Here is an 18,043-nt window from a genome sequence, read left to right as displayed (position 1 = left end):
CTAAAGTGTTTAGCAATATGAAAGTTCTTTTCAAAATGAAAATGTTTTCGAAACAACATGAACATAATGTACTGACAGGTAGACGTCCCACCTGATCGTCACAGATCAGCCTAAAGAATTATCAAGGGGATGAAAGTCGCCTCTTGATAGCAACTAGAAAGTTCCAGGTCCTTACTGTTATTAGTTTTCTCAAACAAAGAAACCAAAATTTCCACATAGGAAATAAAAATCCTGCTTTTAGAGACTAACACTAAAACTACTTGAGCTCGGCCCTTCTAAAATATCTGCTTTCTGGGTAAATATCTGCTACTATAAATGTGGACTCTCGGGAACAGAGCTCCGGTTAACATGCGGAGGAATGTTGAATATAATTAAAAAGACCATTTACCAAATCCTTCCTCACATAAATATGTAATGTAAATCGGAAAGCTTTTTGGATTTGTTATGAGATATATGTTTTTAGAAAACTAATCATCACAGGAATCTGAATTTTTACATAATTCTCATGAAAAGCATATTTTTCCCAAGAATTTTATTTATTTATTTTATTCTGGCGAATCTCAGATAATCAGCTGGGAGGCATTTGATGAACTGGCATGGAGTGACGCTCTGATAAAAGATCAAACAAACATATTGCAAACATTTAATATCTTTACAATTATAAAAATGAAATATTAACAAGGACAGGAAATACAATTCCACCTGACTTCCACTGTGGCCGATGAGTGACTCACAAAAATACTTGAATACAGTTCAGTGAGCCGTGTGTGTGTGTGTGTGTCCTCTCGGTTACTCCACAGTCTTCCAGCTCTACCAGCTCTGAATTAAACAGCAGCATTCCTTTCACCTTTTAAATCAACAGTGGTCTTGGATAGGGAGGCGTTGTGTACAAGTACGTCAAAACACAGCGTGTCTACAGCATAAACCTGAGACCAAGCAACATGACTACCAAGGATTCAGAAAGAACAACAGCATGTGCATTTTTGTTACCACAGTTAATCCTCTATGAGAAACAAATGAAATAAAAACCTAATTTTTTAAGTCAGTTTGCACAACTTCAAGTATGACTCAAACATGAGTATCAGCTTTGGAGCTTCCACAACTCTTTACCATAAAATTGGGAAAGCAAATCCACAAGTTAAAGTTTAAATTAAATTAAAAAGATCACTGAAGCAAAGGGGGGTGGCAAAGACTCTGTAACGATAGTGTGCTCTGACACTGTGGACAGACCTCTTTCAGGTGTGTCCTCCTTCTCTATGTGGCTTTTTTTCTTCCCCCCACCCAAATCAGAAGAAATACAGAGTGAACCTTTATTCAAAAATTAAAACCACATATCACCAACAGACCAATTTTGTCTCAAGCCAAATTGTAAATAATGTAGGTTTTGACTTGTACACAAAAGTTCATGTGCTCCTTAAGTCTTGCATGTGGACACAAGGGTCCACAGGATGAATCCAGTACTGATGACTCAACTTCCAGGCTCTGCCAGAATGTAGTTTGGCTCATTGTTCTGAGTCTCTGTTTTTTTTTTTAGTTGTGTCTTTGGATTGTAGCCCAAACTCTGCAGAGCTTCTGCTCTTTGGCCTGGTTTCAGCTCTGATCATGAGATGGACAGGTTAGGAGCAGAGGCTCGTATCATCTTCTCCTCAACTCTGAGTGTAGACGGCCTGTATGGAGGAGACTTGTATGAAGATTTGAGGAATGCAGGCTTTTCCTTTAGATCATGCTTCGACCCAACACGGTTGTAGTTGTTAAAGGGGTCCTCAAACTCGTCATGTTGGATGTCCATGGCGCGGTTGCGTCTTTTAACCTTTTTTGCACACCTTACAAAGCGCTTGGAGATGAGATAAAAGATCTCACAGATATTCAGGACGATGCAGAGGGCTGAAGCTCCGACCATGAAGTATGTGAAGACTTTCTTTTCAGTGGGGTGACCGATGTAGCAGTCCACGATGTTGGGGCAAGGCGACACTTCACACTTGACCAGCCTTGGCAGGTAGAAGCTGTCGTAGATTCGGTGGAGGATATAGAGGAAGGCGATTTCAATGCCCGTCTTAGCAAAGAGGCTGATCAGGTAGGTCCACCACAAGCCGCCGTGTTTCTTGCCCGTGTTGTTGTACAGCTTGGTGTCCTCGCCATGCTTGGCTTTGTACTTGCGCTCACGGTCATCACGATACGCCACATGCATGACCACCATGAATGATGGGCAGGTGACAAAGATGAGCTGCAAGGCCCATAGGCGGATGTGGGAGATGGGGAAGATGTGATCATAGCAGACGTTGGCACAGCCGGGCTGCTTGGTGTTGCAGTCAAAGTCCTTCTGCTCGTCACCCCACACTCGCTCTGCTGCCACCACATACACCATCACCCTGAACACAAACACCACTGACAGCCAAACACGCCCAAACGCCGTGGAGTATTTGTTCACCCCACTGAGGAGGGCCTGAAAGGTCTTCCAGTCCATGGTCTAGTGTGGCAGTTAAGTATCTCAGCTCGGGATCTGTGGGTAGTAGTTTATCTTCAGACCTGGATGTGGTAAAATGAAGAATGGTCAGCTGAATTTTCTGCTTTGGGACTCCGAATGTCAGTGTTGGTGAGATGTTACATAAGAGGCTTTCTTTAAAAAAAAATGCAAAAAAAAATTCTTACTTAAAAGAAACTAATAGCAGTCCATCTTTCAAAGCTGATTTCATTTAAAACAGCTCCCACTTCTAATCTATGAGTGCTACCAGAAATAACCACGAACCCAATTATGAGAAGGCCTCAGGCCAACAAAGGAAATAGCTGAACCAACACTAACACACCCAGAGCTTATACACATAAAAACTCATTTTTGGAACTTTATAGTTAAACAGTTAAACATTAAAAAGAGAGAAATAAGCACCAGTCCTTTTATGTGAATTTGTTAATGAGTAGACTTTGGTTCTTTGAATCTTTACATGTACAGCCTTTTACGCACGGGCTGTCTTGCGTTTTTTTTTTTTTTTTTTTTTTTGCACATTTTGGACACCGTCGTATGTCTCTCCTTCGGTACATGGCTCTTCTCATCCACCAGAGATAAAGTATAGTTACATAAACCGCTTCACTTAAGTCAGCGAATCGATCACCCCGCTTGCGATCACTTCCAACTGGCTTACAACTAAATTTACGAAGTTTAACACACCAAAATCAAGAGGAGGAAGAAAAGAGTTTTCACCTACCCAAAAAGTTTAATCCATAATCGTTCCAAACCGATGCTGGTACATGTATGTTACCCCGATAATTTCTCGTTGCTTTGAGATCGTTTGGCTCCTTTAGCGCACAGATCTGGCTCTGCTCAACAGGTAAGGGAGCGCAGTGCTGAGAAATCTCTCTGTGGGTGTGGTTAAGACTTGAGCTTCCCCCCCAGATGTTCCTCATCTCCCTCCCTGTGCCTCTTTGTCGCCAACACAGTCTAAAAACAGTGAATCAAATATTTTTCACAACAGTTCGTAGACACTTCCGAGTAATTCTGCCAGGATTTGAAAGTAGTCCTGCACGGGAGCAATCAAATCAAACATCCGTGCTTGGTTCACATGTACTGGTGGCATCGTGGGGACCACCAGGAACCATTAAAGATCAGACTTATCAAAGTATACTTCACAATGAATTAGAGTCTCCGTCTCCACACATGTACCTTCTGGGGCATAACAATATTAATGTGACAGTTTTTGTTATTATTATTTTTCAAATGTTTTAGAGGCAAATCACTTGTTTTAAATTTTTATGTTCAAAGATTCCAAGAACAGGGATTGCTGCCTTGCCTCAACTTGTTTGTTTCAGAGTATGCGTAAAAGGAGGACACACCCAAAGGTGAATAGATTTTTGTTATGTGTGACTCTTCTGTTCCTCTTTATGTTGAAACTTTCCTCTACGATGCTTTTTTTCTTTTTGGGAGGTTAAAGCAAAAGATTAGACTTTTGTAAGGGAAGGGATCAGTTTGTATGTTAATGACAGTTTTTTAAAATCATGTATTTAATAATTTTTTTGACTTCCAAGGCAGAGTATTGTGTTTCCTTCATGCTTTTCAAACCTGTGCTCTTCTCAGATAACACTGTCTCATGATTCACAAGCTCCCAGAACGCTCGAGCTCATCTTCATTGTGAGATCACAAGCTGTAACTTGTGTCTCCTCTTTGCCACCTGATTTTTACAGCAAAGCTTTTTTTCTTGCACTTTAGTAAAAGGTTTTCACGTTTCTATTCTATAGGGGGGTAAACATTATTGTATTATTCTGCAGATGAATTTAAGCCCTCAGATCCTGTCTGGAACATCCCATGTCTGTTTGTTTGAAATTCCGGGGCCTTGCTACAACTTGCCAGCTCTTATGCTGAAAGCATTTGAATTCAGTCTTTGCTTAATATTAAAGACTAAAGAACAAGTATCTCTGGCTGCAAGTCAAGTCAGGTTTGTTTGTACTGTTTAGTATCACAAACACAATGTCCTAATGGGTTTGCTACAGGCTCATAATAGCCGTGGCTCACCGCCAAGTTCAGGAAAAGTTCTTGGGAATCGTTTCTAAGAAATTCAGAGGTTCCTGTTCAGGTGTCACATGCATAGTTTAAAACCAAATCTGATCATTAAGTTAAGTTACTGTAACTCTTTGCACCTTGGAAATCTCTTAAAAGAGAGAGCCAAAATAAGAACTGCGATCTGAGGTGTGAATTACAAAGCATTTACCCAGTACCAGGTAAAAATATGGACAACCACACTTAATTCAACTGTATTATCTTTGAATGCTTTAGAAATAGTTTCCTTTACTTATTCCAGTCTTGTGTTCAAACAACAAGCACCTTTCTGTCACTTTGCAAATGTAAAAGCAACATTAGAGGCAGATTGTTGGAGTGGTTCTCTCTTTAGATGAAATGTTTGAACTTGAAGCTTCAGCTGAGCTTTTCAGGAAATCCTCTGAGGGCAGGTCAATACAACATCAGCAATTCACAACTTAGATCAGTTCAGTGGACAGAAATTACATTCAGTTAGGGGAGGGGTTAAAAAAAAGAGTCTTCTAGACTCTAAATGAAGAACTGGTCCAGGCAGTGTGCTGGAGACACGCCTGGAAAAATGCATTCTGTGACTCAACCGTATCAAGTCTTTACGTGAGAGGCCAAAACAACAGGATAAACGCTTCAGTTTTCTCTGGTTGCAATGAAAGTAAGGAAACAGAACAGAGGAAGTTGGGGCAAGATGAGAAGATATACCAAAAAAGGAGCAGGGAATGTCTGATAATGAGGCTCATTAACGAAAAGACCCACACAAACAGATTACATAGAATAAGGACAGAACAGAGCGGAGCACAGAATTGCTCATATTTTCAGTACCAGTGTCTGTTACATAATACTTTATGTGACAAAGGTTAGATTATCAGCCGCCCACCAAAAAATCTCAACTATGAAGGGTCCACATTCGTCTCATGCCATTTCCTTTGTCGAAGGCTCCTCTGAAAAATCTCGTTTTACGACGTTAGGTGACTAATTCACTTTTATCAAGCCAAGTCATGATTGGTCACTATGCTTCAGGCAAACTTGTATTGTTCCACGACAGGAAAACATTATTGCTGTAACTACAGTTACTCTCATTTCCATTGCATCTAATTGTGCTAGACCTGGTGGAAAACAACCATCTATTCCAAAGTTTCTCCCATCGAAAGCCCAAAACTCAACAACAGTGAGTTAGATATATAAAACAATGGAAACTTACAAATATTTACATTTGTGGCAGATGGTACCAGTGAGTTTGGGGGCATTTGTCAAATAATCTGAATTATTGACACTTAAGATTCTCTTAACCAGCTAATTGATGCACAAATATGTATTCATCTTAGGTGGGCCCAACAAGGACCTGCGACAGCCGGGAGAATATTTCTGAAAGTTCAGGCTGGTCTTAGAGTGACAGTTACCTCAAATTTTAAGGATCACTTGACTTAAATCACACACACACACACACACACACACACACATACATATTTTTCTACATGTTATATCAACATCTAGTGCAAATCTATCATATTTCAGCTGCCATTCCACAGCGAAGGTGAAAGTGGGTTTCCTGAATGTTATTATGATAACATTATGATAACATTCTAGAAAGAGTGCCTGCTAAAATACACTTTAATGGTTCCAGTGAACCGTTCATGCCGGCGCCAGCTGATGCTATTATTTTTTGTGGAAAAGTATTCTGCTGTTTGAGTTTTGCAAACTTCATGGTGCCATGCAGTGCCACAGTCGACAAAGAAATCTGAAAATCTCAGCAGAGCAAACTGACCGCCCACCCCCGCTACATGGCTCACTGACAGCAGGTCTCCTTCGTCTCTCTTACAGTGTAAATACTGGAGGCGTCCATTCAGAATAACAAATTCCTGTGCTGGGTGGATCCACATGTCAGTAGGGATGAAACAAACCGAGGAGTGGGAGGTTCCTGCTCTGCCCGTCTCAAAGTACCAATCAACCTTAAAAAGTTATGAGGGCGCTGCTCATGGCAGCAATCTGTGCAGCCAATGAGAGAGGGCCTTATGAAACACATGGAATAAGGAAGAAAAAAAAGAAAAAAGTCTGACGCCTTAGTCCAACCACAGAACCTCTAATCCTTTTCTGGACAGGCCGTCTGCTTTACATTGTTCTGCATGGGAAGATTATCTGTTCACTGCAACTACAGCTCTCATTCTGAAGTTAATGCAGTATGTGCTGCAACGTCTGGACCTCTAGGACTCGTCCTTGTTCTAATAAAAACACACTCAAAATGCAAAATTATAATCTTTAATGAAAAATAATCACAACAAATTTGCATCTCAGTGCAGTGAAATATAAACACCCTGATGTCATTGACTGCTCTTTGTTCTGTACTGCATCTACACAGGAAATCCTTTTTAAAAACAACAACAAATACAGACAGTAAAATGCAGCAACTTTCCAAGCGTTAGATAAATAATGAAAAATACAGTTCACCACGAGAACACACGTGTCTGAGTCAGAGGGAAAGACTGCACACAGTTTGAACCAAACATCTTGAGGCTGGGCAAGAGCAGAGGGAAAATCTTACACAGAAAGCCACATGTGTTTGTAAAACCTTACTCACCAAACCAGTGAGTGACTCATGTATTTGATCTCAAGGCTAAGTTGGTCACTGCATTGCACAAACTGGCTTTTATTTTCTGCAAGAGCTAAAGAAATGTAAACTGTAAAATAAGTCCCTACAGCAGAGAACACATTCTCTTGTAGTGCAGAATTTAAACTTTTAAAACCATATACTGCAGTTCAGTCTCTGAGAAGAAGAACAATCTTCTATCAAGTCTTTTAAGGAAGTCGTCTGTAGTATGAGGACAGACAGCTTTCCTTTTCTATGTCTATTTCATAAAGTCTGTGTAATGTTCTCAGTATCTCAAGATACGACAACATAGTACGGCTTCTTAACAGTGGCGCATTTTTCCGCTGACTTTAGAGCATTTGCCTCCATCAGTTTGCTTCCGCTGGACATTGAGTGGGTGATGACCTGACGAGAGTGATGGGCTGAGCTGAGAAACTCATGGCAGCGTTTTCCAACTAAGTAGAGGATTTCAAAAAAGGAGAGGAGGATGCAGGCCAAGCTGGTGACCACCATGAAGATGGTGAAGATTCTTTTCTCAGTAGGCCGAGCGATGAAGCAATCCACCGTGTTGGGGCAGGGAACCTGTGTACACTTAACGAGATTGGGGAAGCTGTAGCCCTCATAGATGTGGTAAACGAGGTAGACGAAGGTGGCGTCCACGCCTATTTTGAAGACCAAAGTGAGGACATAGGTCCACCACAGGCCTCCACGCTTCTTGCCCGTGTTCTGGTAGAGACGCTTGCAGTTCTCGCCATACTTGATCCGGTTTTTCCGCTCCCGGTCCTCCCTGTAGGCGACGTGCATCACCACCAGGAGTGAGGGGCAGGTGACGAAGATAAGCTGGAGGGCCCACAGGCGCACATGGGAGACGGGGAAAAAGTGGTCAAAGCAGACGTTGTGGCAGCCGGGCTGATTTGTGTTGCATGTGAAGTCTTTCTGTTCATCTCCCCACACCTTTTCTGCTGCCACCACAAACACCATAACCCTGAATAGGAAAACAATAGAGAGCCACACTCTGCCGAAGGCTGTGGAGTATTTGTTCACCCCGCTGAGGAGGCCCTGGAGAAATGCCCAGTTCATGATGACTTTGTTCACAGCCTGTCTTCTCTTAGTGCTGATGGAAGACAGAGGAACGTGAGGTTTAAACTAGCCTGAAACAAAAGAAAAGCGCAGTCCAGTCACAAATCCATCAAAAGGGAGAAGAAACAAAGTGAGGAGGAGCTGGGTCATAAGCGTACACATTCACGTGTTTACACGGATTTAGGGCAACATTAAAACACACAAATCAGTGTAATACGAGCAGAAAATAGACTAAAAACGAACAGAGTGTTTTCTGTTACAAAACTTCAGACTTTTGCGTTCATCTACGTGCGGAGTCTCAATCCGACAAGTCAAACCAACCTTTCAACTTCACAGTTTTAACAATCCACGCGCAATAGCGCAAACCAAAGTAGACAAAAAACACTTAAAACTCACTGAAACAAACTGGCTTTGATATCCGAGCAACTCCTTTGAAGATGTCTGCGAATACTCACAGTTTAAACCCAGATGTCGCGGTTCAGAGTCGGAGCGCAGGAGCGGAGACGAACCTCGCTGATGAGATTCTGGGAACATTTCCCAACAGGATGGGCGTGCAAGGGGCGGACTCTCTCGTCTGTCTCGACCTCTCAGTGTATTCAGGTGGAATACCTCTGCTCCACCTAGACCTGTTCAGTCATCGGGAGTCATTTTGGAATAAAAAAAATTCCGCTGCACTTTCTGGTTTTTCGCTGATATTTTTTTTAAACGGACACTTAATCCGTTAAATGTGTGGTGCTGTACTGGATCCTGTTTATGAAATTTACATGTTCATGTGGGTTAAGCAGAAGTTTGTCTGGTGGACATTTGTGCAAAATTGCAGCTGTTAGATTTATTTGCATATTCGCTGATAGAGCTCACGAAACAAAACGCCTTAAAAAAAAAGTGTTCTGTAGCGCCAATATTCACATTTCTGTTCTGCAAAGTGTTAAAATTTGTGCCCATTTAGATATATTATGCCTAATTTGCGTGTTCTCTTTGCTTTATATTTTGCAGCTCACATTAGATTTTCCTGGATTGAAGACAGCCCCGCGATCTTTAAAAGGAGGATAGTCTTCAAGTGAGTTGCACCAAAACCCAGGTTAAGATCAAAACGATTATTTTTAAATTGAATCATGCAAGAATAAAATTACAGAGCATATTAGGTCCCTTTAACCCTTTAAAACCATACAACAGTAAATATTTGCAAGAAATGGCCTTCATTGTGCAGCTTTGAATAGGTAAGCAGATAAGAGGATCAAAGAAACATGCATCAAGTTTCATTATAAAATGAGTTTATTGAAATATTTACATGGCAGAAGATCTGGTTTCATAGTACAAAACAGCAAAAGATCATCTTGCTCTCAGACATGTGCTGCTTTCATTCACACACACAAACAAACACACACACTTTGCTTTTTGTTCACACATACTCTCCACAGTCTGAGATGATCACTTTCTGCTTCGGCTTTCCGTCTTTTGTTCCCTGAGCCTGCAGAGAGAAAACAACAAGTTATCCGACGTGACACAATGGTTCGCTTTCAGTCCTTTAAGAGTGACATCTGCACCGCCACAGTAGTTCGAGCTGTCTCTGCAGATCATTCCAGAAACAAGGAGACATGCATTTAAAAGCTGTGTTGTCAGATTCTGTTCTGAATGTTGTGAGAGCTTTTATATACACTTTATACTAGCACACTCGTTTTTTCATGCCTGCCTGCCACCCCCATATTGCCCTCCACATCTCTCGTCTGCACATCCAAAACATCTCAGCATCGCTTCCTTAAGTTTGTCTCCAAGCTGCACAACCTGAGATGTTCCTGTGAATTTTCTGAACGAAAAGGTTCCGTCCACCACTGAAATGCTCCAGATGCAAAATGAAGCCATAAAAAGTCAGAACAAAACTGTGCTGGAGATGTGTTGAGAAGACACACATCCAGTGTATTTCCAAGCAGAACGAGTGAGAAACTAATAGTGGTTTATTCTGAAAAAGAAGATTGTTTGGGGGGGGTTTTTTGTGTGTTTTTTTTAAAATCCTTACGAAAGAGCAGCCTACACAGTTATAAAGAAAATTCCTCCTGCAGCTTTGACCCTTACCTCCATTGCTCGCAGCACATCCATCCCCTCCACCAACTCTCCAAACACCACATGTTTGCCATCCAACCAGTCTGTTTTGTCAGTGGTGATGAAGAACTGAGAGCCGTTTGTGTTTGACCCAGAGTTCGCCATGGAGAGTTGCCCTGTGTGCATAGGAGACAACGGTTAGTCAGTCACCCTGCCTGAGCCTAGTTCTGCTGGATGTTGCTTCCTATTAGCATATACTATGAGTAAACTATAAGTAGTTTTTCCTTCCCACTTTCACCAAGTGCTGCACATAGAGGATCATCAGATTTTGGGGTTTTTGTCTAATACTGTAGACCAGCGGTCCGGTCCGTGACTTGTTTGGTACCGGGCCGCGAAAGTTGAGGCTCGGGTGCAAAATTTATGGTTTTCAGGGTTTTTACCCTTAACTCGGTTTCCTTGGATCTTTTCCCGTGTTGTAGTTGTGTGTCTTATTTTGAAAGAAATATTAACGCGTTACCACAGCGACCAGAGAGCATTAAGGGGCAGAGAGGAGGATGTTACTCTCAATGTTGTTGGTGCATTTCAGGAGGACACTGCTAATAAAGTTACACAATTACACAGTGAATTTGCATTTATTACAAAATACCACAGTTTTTGTCTTTGTTTTATCATTTTATTTTGTTGTATTTGTCCGCGACACCTTAAAGGCCTGTCCGTGAAAATATTGTCTGACATTAAACCGGTCCGTGGTGCAAAAAAGGTCGGGGACCGCTGCTGTAGACCATCAACTATCTGCTGTTGTGAATCGGCAGTATTTCAGAAAAACTGACTTGAACTGAATGTGGAAAATATGTTGTTACAATGTGTCTGCACAAAGTCTGTGATAACATTACCCAATATTGCAATGATAAAACGTGCCTATTAGCTATACAACCCTATTGTTGTGCTTTATCAGGTCCAGTCTGCTCGCATAAGCACCAAATGCTGAATAGCCTCGATCCACTTAATCAACAAAAGTAAAAGAATTCAAACATGCTTTTACTGAATGAGGTCAAATATCTGAGGGTAAATACATGATATGAGTAAATAAAATAGCTTTTCTTATTCACTGTGGATTTTGCAATGTTGGTACTGCACATGTTCATACAACAGTGGTGAAGAAATTAAGATTTATCAGTCATTTCTATGTCACGAGACTAAAATCATGCCTTTTGTGCAGAACCTGCCTACATACAGCAGTGCTGATAACCCAAACAAAAACCTAGAGCACCATGATAACTGTGTAACATTCTTCGTGTCATTCCTATTTGACAGGGAATGTGCACGTTAACACGTTAATGCTTTCACATCTTTAGCCTCTCAGCAGGTAACAAAAAGTTACAGGTTAGAAGTGGCACTACGAATATTACAGAAACACACACCTGCCAGGTTACAAGCGATCACAGATCGGGTTTGTCAGTGAGATGAGTCTACCATAGCGGATTTGTCACTGCAAACTGTGAGCTATTCTAGTATTTACTTTCCTTTAGTCAGTTTGTTATAAATCTTTTAAGATGCGAGGCGGTAATTTGTTCTTGCAGGGTGAGCCGCCGGCTAAAAAGGGCAGAGTAAATCCTCAAGTCTACATGGACATAAAGATCGGCAACAAGCCAGCAGGAAGCGCAGTCTTCCTGCTGGCTTGTTGCCGGGGGGGGTTAACATAGTTAATCATGTAATAATAATAATAATGATAATACATTTTATTTGAGGGCGCCTTTCAGAAACCCAAGGTCACCTTACAAAAAAAACACAATTAATAAAAGGAACAGTAGTCATAAAATACATAAGATAAGTTAAAATTACAAAACAGAGCGTGACAACAGATAAAGTATAAAGCCTGTAAAGTACTTTAAAAAGAACTTATTCTCATCTATAACGCTGACTTTACTGACTCACCGTCGCTTTTAGAGTTCAAACCTCCACCAGTGCGGTTCATTCTTCTTTAAGGCATTACTGTAGTTTTCAGGCTAATAATCCTGAAGTGCTAGAATTACACTTAACTTTAACTTTATGTTAAATGGTAATTACCAATACTGTTAATTTAAATAACTGTTAATTAAAAGTTAGATAAAAAGATCATTACAGCAGCTCAGTTAAATGTGTGTCCAATGGTGAGAAAAGGAAGTTTGTCATGAAATAAATCGCACTTGTTTGATTCGTGTGAATGCGATTGGACCAGGTCTGTTACATTTGCTAACCTGTGACTGAATTCTTGACACAAGGTTGCCAGCGAGTTATTTGCGTTTCCTCACTTGATTTATGAGTTTTCAGCTACTTATGCAACATAATTGCAAATGTCACCATCAGCTCTTCAGTCGTGTCACTTTTCAACACTATAGCAATCACAGGTTTGAAACAAAAATGCTGGTGTGTCCAGTCTGACTTTAGGAACAGGAAGTAAGAGCCAACACACCTTTGTCTTTTGTTGCGCTTCTTACATAAATGACAAAAGAGCTGATTCACACTGAAAGACCCGTTTTTCAAGTGTTAACACTAATTACACAGGAAACGGTAGCTGATTTTTTTAACTGGAATATATAAAAATAACTCTCCAGTATTGATATGTCTTAAAAAAAAGCTACATCAGGTAAAAACCAGGAGTCTTGCTGACACGCTTCACTGCACCTTCTCAGAGCAGCATAAACGACTGCTCACCTGGAGCGGTGTGTTTAAGGACAAAGTTTTCATCATCAAACTTCCGGCCATAGATGGACTTCCCGCCCGTGCCGTTGTGGTTGGTGAAGTCGCCTCCTTGACACATAAACTGAGGGATAATGCGGTGGAAGCTGCTGCCCTTGTAGCCGAAGCCCTTTTCGTGAGTGCACAAGCAGCGGAAGTTCTCTATTCAAAATAAAAGAAGATTTAATCTAACAGATACCACAGTTTCTTTCTACAAACATGGAGACCATTCAGAGAAAGAAGAAAACTCTGGGAAAACTTTGGGATGTGTAGCATATACACATACACACCTGCTGTCATGGGAACAATGTCAGCCCGGAGCAGGAAGCGCAGTCTCCCTGCTGGCTTGTTGCCGATCTTTATGTCCATGTAGACCTGAGGATTTACTCTGCCTTTTTTAGCCGGCGGCTCACCCTGCAAGAACAAATTACCGCCTCGCATCTTAAAAGATTTATAAAGTCACGACCCCACAGAGACACAGATTAGAAGTGAAATCCTCTCACCTCCTGAGCTGTAGTTTGGGGTGTTTCTCCAGCTGCTGCCTCTGCCTCAGCTTCTTCTACGGTCTTCCCAGAAAACTTTTTCAACCAGTCATCATCCGACCACACTGCAGGAAAGGCAGACTTAAAGTTTCAACCGCTACTTCTTTTTTTAAAAAAAGAGACAAACAGAATGGATGAAGTGTTTATTATTCACCTGGTCGAGAAGAACCTTCTTTGATTCTCATGGGCTTGGCGATATTGACGCGGACAGTCCTTCCAAAAAGTTCAGACTCATTCTAGAGGGATAAAAAAACATTTTAACAATAATCAGGTTTTAATTTTATTTAAAATTACAAGGTTCCTGACAGAGTGATGTTATCTGTGAGTGTCTGCGTAACAGCCACAATAAGAGCTGCTCCAAATCCCGAACTACTAAGGAAACCTGCTTCAGTGCTTCCTTTAATACCTCCTTTAGCAGATGATACACTGGACTATCCTTTATGACACTTAATGAAAACAAATTATTAGGTGACTCTCTTGTTTTCAATCATCTGCCAAGACTTTCTACTATTTAGGGTCGTGGTGGGGTCAGAGTCTATCCCAGCTGTCATAGGGCGAGAAGCGGGGGAACATCCTCGACAGGTCGCCAGGCTGTCGCAGGGCTGACCCAGAGACAGACAACCGTTTGTCCGCAAATTCACACCTAGGCCAGGATCACCAATTAACCCCCCCGACTGCATGTCTGTGGACTGTGGGAGGAAGCCGGAGTAACTGGAGAAAACACGCTTGACTCTTCAGCAAGAAGGTAAAAGACATAAAAGGGTTCATTTGATGCTGTTTTTTGGCTATTTGATGGGAATAACATGTCTTTGGTGAAGCAGTTATGTGAGAAACTTACCATGTTATCAATAGCTGCTGCAGCATCCTGCAGAAGATGAGAAAGAAGCCATAAATGGGTTATGAGGACAGAAATATGTTTCACCTTAAGTCACCAATAACCATTCAAGTGACTCACTTTGGTAAATTCCCGGCTCCTAAAACTGCAACATGCAGATGAATAATAATTAATGACTAATACCCAAGTTAATACTAACCAATGATGACACGATCAGCGGTGAACAGACAAACTAATCACAAGGAAGTGGAAGGTCATTGCAATTTAAATTTAAATAAAAGTATAGAGAGCAGACCATCACGTGCATAAAATAATCTGTGATAGGGTCATTTCATCAAATTAAAAAAAAAGATGGATATTTCAAAAATGAGAGAGAAAACGGTGATTTGGTACGTGGTGTCATACCTGAGGAATTACACACTCGAGATGAATGAAAATTTGTTTCCTTCAGGTGTGGTGTGTGTTTCCTTATGTGCCTTACTAGGGGATTTATGCTTCAGCGGGAAATCTACACTGTAGCTACATTATAACTGCAAACCCCTTTGAAACCCTACGACCTAACCTATAGTATAACATGACATCCAGTTCCCTCAAAATCTAACTGCTGTGGTCGATGCAGCCCGCAGCTACTGTGACTGGCCTGCTGCTGTCAAGCAAATTCCTGGAGGGCGATGGCTGAAACTATCAGAGTAGATGAGAGAGAATTTACAAAGAAGTGGAAGAACTGGAGGGACAGGTATGTTTGACCCTAAAAAAAACTGATCACACGAAAGCACGAGGACCCAGGAGGAAAAAAGTCCCAGCGTTTTATTTGTTTCTATCATGGCTCACAGCATGTAAGCAGCACGACACGACTGTTATCTATAGCGTTATAGAGAACAGGTTTTTAAAATGACACTACAAGAATGTCCCAACAGGTTCATCCCCGTAAAGTATTTTTAGTAAGAATTTTAATGACAGTAGGAACCGGACATTTTGCATAATTCCTATTAAAAAGAAATTTTTGCCTGGAGTTTTCTTACAGGAAAATCTGACCTGACATGGATTGAGCCAGTGATATTTGTTCCGTTGCATATCATTTACATAATATCATTAATAGGCTAATATTAGCACACTGCAGGCTGTATAAGCCGGACTCACCTCTGCCAGCTCAAATTCGATGAATGCAAACCCTCTGTGCTTCTCTGAAAATGTAAAACACAAGACAAAGCGAACACTTTCATCTCTGTGCTGCTGCAGGGTTTATTGTTAATCGTGGACAAAACGGTCCTGATCTTACCCGTTTCATAGTCCAGCGGGATCTGGATGTCGATGATGTCTCCGAAAGGAATAAAAGCTGCATGGAGCACCTTCTCATCCACCTCTTCTGCCAAACCGCCTGACATAAACACGCATTTTTCAGATCCGCATTTTAAAAAAGGGAAAAACATTTCAAACAAATACAGTGTACAGAGCTGGGATAACGGACAGTATTTACATGCCGGGTTAAACTAACGTGCGCTCATTTTTCCGGCTAAACTTCTCTCTCCTGCGTCTTTGTCGTGTTCCTGACATGCGCAGAATTACTGCTACGGTATAGATTTATAATACAGTCGTAAACACGTCAGCTACACACATCTAAACAGCGAAAGTTTAACAAAAAACAGCCATAACGTACCCACATACAACACCCGCTTGTTAGCCGCCATATTGGATTTAACCCTTCAACTTTGAACCCAGCAGCTTCCCATTGGTGGAGAGAACCCGAACTAAAACAAGCAGCCTCAGATTAGTGAGCTCTACCGCCCTCTGTCGGAGGAATCTCCCATTATCGCCAATAAACTGCATTTTACTTTAATTTGGACTACATTTATAGTTTTAAAGCCACGATGCAATCCGATCTTTGCTTTGATTGAAAAGAAAAATATTTAATTTATTTTTGTCCAAGACTGTCCAGCTTAGTTATTAAGACTATGTAATCAAATTACAAGAAATAAGTAACTTTAATCAGCCTGGTGCAGAGGAAAGATGTTAAACTATTTTATCAATGGGTCCCTCAAAACAAATGAAGAAACCCTTACAGGCAAACTTCCATGTTAGTAAGCCAAAAATAAAAGTAATTCACAAGCGTACAGAATTTTGTTTCAAGCATTTTGAGAGCAATGCTGTCAGTCATCAGTGTCAGTGATGGCTTCGCCCAGTGGCCAGCAAAATTTGAATAACGCATTTTTAAATAATCTAAAGAAATTCCAACTATTCTTTATAATCCAGTGGATTATTTTACAGTTTAAAGTAATCTAGAGTAACATTTTTTCATATAGCACTTGTCTAGATAAATTTTACAACAAAATACTAAAAACATAAAGATGAAATAAATGATCCAGCAGGAAGTTGTTTTTTTAACTGAGTTTTTAGGTTTTAAAAAAAAATAAAAATAAAGATACCAACGCGTCCACAGATGTAGGCTCAGACAGAGAGCCAAAGCCTGCAGGCCGCCACTGAAAAAGCTTGGTCCCTTTTAGTTACCTTCTCTGATCACATGACCTCAGGGACCTGCTGGGGATGTGTGAAGTTAAGAGTTCCTGATGTATGCTGGTGCTTTACTCATGCAGAGCTCTGAAGGCAAAACCAGAATTTTAATGTGGACTCTGAAGTTAACTGGGAGCTAGTGCAACTGAATTAGCAGTGGTGTGACATGAGTGCTTAGAAGACTTAGAAGTCACGGTCTGCAGACCTTCCTAAGGATGTTTTGTTGAGACAAGTGAATAATGAATTACAGCAATCCAGATTTGAACAAATAAAGCCACAACACAATGGAACACAACTTTTTAAGACTTCTTAGTGACAAAAACAAGAGCAAAGCAGGATCTAACGTGAAGGCTGAGTCAAAACTTACTCCAAGGTTTCCAACAGAAGATTTAGCAAAAGTGGCAAGAGGACCTAGAGTTTCATTACTTTAGGCATAAAATTATTAAAGGCTCCTGTTTTCTCCTCATTAACTTCTAATAGAGTCAAACTCCCTCTGCAAAATCTTTAACTCAGAAACATCTTGCAGCTTAAAAGAGTTTACAAGGTTTGCCATGCTATTTATATTCAGCACCTGACATTTCCGAATAATGGGACCCAACCCTGCCAATAAAATGCAATATGTGGCTGTTTAAGCTAAATGGAATTCAGCAGTAATTCATTTTATTGTGGACTCTCTCCTGCGACGGTGACAAACCTTTTGTGCGTGCTGTCACGTTATCACAATGACTTATTAGGGAGCTTAAAGAGGAAAAAGAACTATTCACTTCCTTCATTGCCAAAGGTGTTCACAACATAAAACATCCTGATTGTGTTTCTTTATTTGCACTGGAGTGAAAGACAGTAGACCTTCAACACCCATAATTATCCACCTGCAAACTAATTTCCACACGTCTCTCCTAAGTTAGATATTTTCTCTCTGCCTGAACCCAGTCCTTTAAACCGTCAGAGAAATTAATCACAAATAGCAGAAATCAATTGCAAACTTCTAGATTCCTCAAAACAGTTAATAGGACAAGCTAAAAATAGAGTTTGATATTTTACTACAACCTATTAATTCTTTGCAAAATTTGCATTTTCAGTCATGTGTAAGCACTGCAAAGCCACTTTTATTCCCACTTGATAATTTGAATATAGGGAAACTTTTCTTGACTTTTTTTCCTTCTTTTTGATTTAATGCTAAAAAAACAAAAAAACAAACACCCTAAAAAACACCAAACACAACT

The 18,043-nt window shown here is 40.7% G+C and overlaps 3 protein-coding genes across 6 annotated transcripts; all 3 read right to left on the bottom strand.

Moving 5' to 3' along the window:
* Positions 1–517: 517 nt before the first annotated feature.
* Positions 518–3,375, bottom strand: gjb3 (gap junction protein beta 3). 2 transcript variants are annotated; one of them, XM_019349099.2, is made up of 2 exons: positions 3,201–3,375; positions 518–2,617 (listed from the first exon to the last, which is right to left on the bottom strand). In XM_019349099.2, the coding sequence occupies exon 2, from the start codon at positions 2,462–2,464 to the stop codon at positions 1,601–1,603; it is 864 nt and encodes a 287-aa protein (XP_019204644.1). In that variant the 5' UTR covers positions 2,465–2,617; positions 3,201–3,375; the 3' UTR covers positions 518–1,600. The 2 variants fall into 2 exon arrangements, with proteins under 2 accessions (XP_019204644.1, XP_003446273.1); XM_003446225.5 differs by having other exon boundaries at positions 518–2,526; positions 3,201–3,374.
* A 3,383-nt stretch (positions 3,376–6,758) lies between these two features.
* gjb10 (gap junction protein beta 10) lies at positions 6,759–8,790 on the bottom strand. Of its 2 annotated transcripts, none has more exons than XM_003446178.5 (2): positions 8,636–8,790; positions 6,759–8,251 (listed from the first exon to the last, which is right to left on the bottom strand). In XM_003446178.5, the coding sequence occupies exon 2, from the start codon at positions 8,178–8,180 to the stop codon at positions 7,395–7,397; it is 786 nt and encodes a 261-aa protein (XP_003446226.1). In that variant the 5' UTR covers positions 8,181–8,251; positions 8,636–8,790; the 3' UTR covers positions 6,759–7,394. The 2 variants fall into 2 exon arrangements, with proteins under 2 accessions (XP_003446226.1, XP_005477694.1); XM_005477637.4 differs by having other exon boundaries at positions 8,577–8,784.
* A 644-nt stretch (positions 8,791–9,434) lies between these two features.
* On the bottom strand, positions 9,435–16,083 carry ppie (peptidylprolyl isomerase E (cyclophilin E)). 2 transcript variants are annotated; one of them, XM_003446179.5, is made up of 10 exons: positions 15,970–16,083; positions 15,592–15,690; positions 15,453–15,496; positions 14,316–14,342; positions 13,632–13,713; positions 13,439–13,542; positions 13,226–13,349; positions 12,912–13,097; positions 10,251–10,393; positions 9,435–9,648 (listed from the first exon to the last, which is right to left on the bottom strand). In XM_003446179.5, the coding sequence occupies exons 1-10, from the start codon at positions 15,998–16,000 to the stop codon at positions 9,580–9,582; spliced, it is 909 nt and encodes a 302-aa protein (XP_003446227.1). In that variant the 5' UTR covers positions 16,001–16,083; the 3' UTR covers positions 9,435–9,579. The 2 variants fall into 2 exon arrangements, with proteins under 2 accessions (XP_003446227.1, XP_005477693.1); XM_005477636.4 differs by lacking the exon at positions 15,970–16,083 and adding an exon at positions 15,808–15,947.
* Positions 16,084–18,043: the final 1,960 nt, after the last annotated feature.

Source organism: Oreochromis niloticus, linkage group LG19 (genome assembly GCF_001858045.2).
Source record: "Oreochromis niloticus isolate F11D_XX linkage group LG19, O_niloticus_UMD_NMBU, whole genome shotgun sequence".
Taxonomy (NCBI): domain Eukaryota; kingdom Metazoa; phylum Chordata; class Actinopteri; order Cichliformes; family Cichlidae; genus Oreochromis; species Oreochromis niloticus.
The sequence above is the reverse complement of the archived record's forward strand: the minus strand, read 5'-3'. Positions and strand labels throughout refer to the sequence as shown.

Excerpts from the sequence above, each read along its gene's own strand:
- gjb3 (XM_019349099.2), bottom strand. The coding sequence starts at position 2,464 with ATGGACTGGAAGACCTTTCAGGCCCTCCTCAGTGGGGTGAACAAATAC.
- gjb10 (XM_003446178.5), bottom strand. The coding sequence starts at position 8,180 with ATGAACTGGGCATTTCTCCAGGGCCTCCTCAGCGGGGTGAACAAATAC.
- ppie (XM_003446179.5), bottom strand. The coding sequence starts at position 16,000 with ATGGCGGCTAACAAGCGGGTGTTGTATGTGG. Across the intron at positions 13,350-13,438 it reads CCCAAACTACAGCTCAGGAG|GGTGAGCCGCCGGCTAAAAA; the intron begins GTGAGAGGATTT and ends TTGTTCTTGCAG. Across the intron at positions 10,394-12,911 it reads CCTTAAACACACCGCTCCAG|GGCAACTCTCCATGGCGAAC; the intron begins GTGAGCAGTCGT and ends CTATGCACACAG.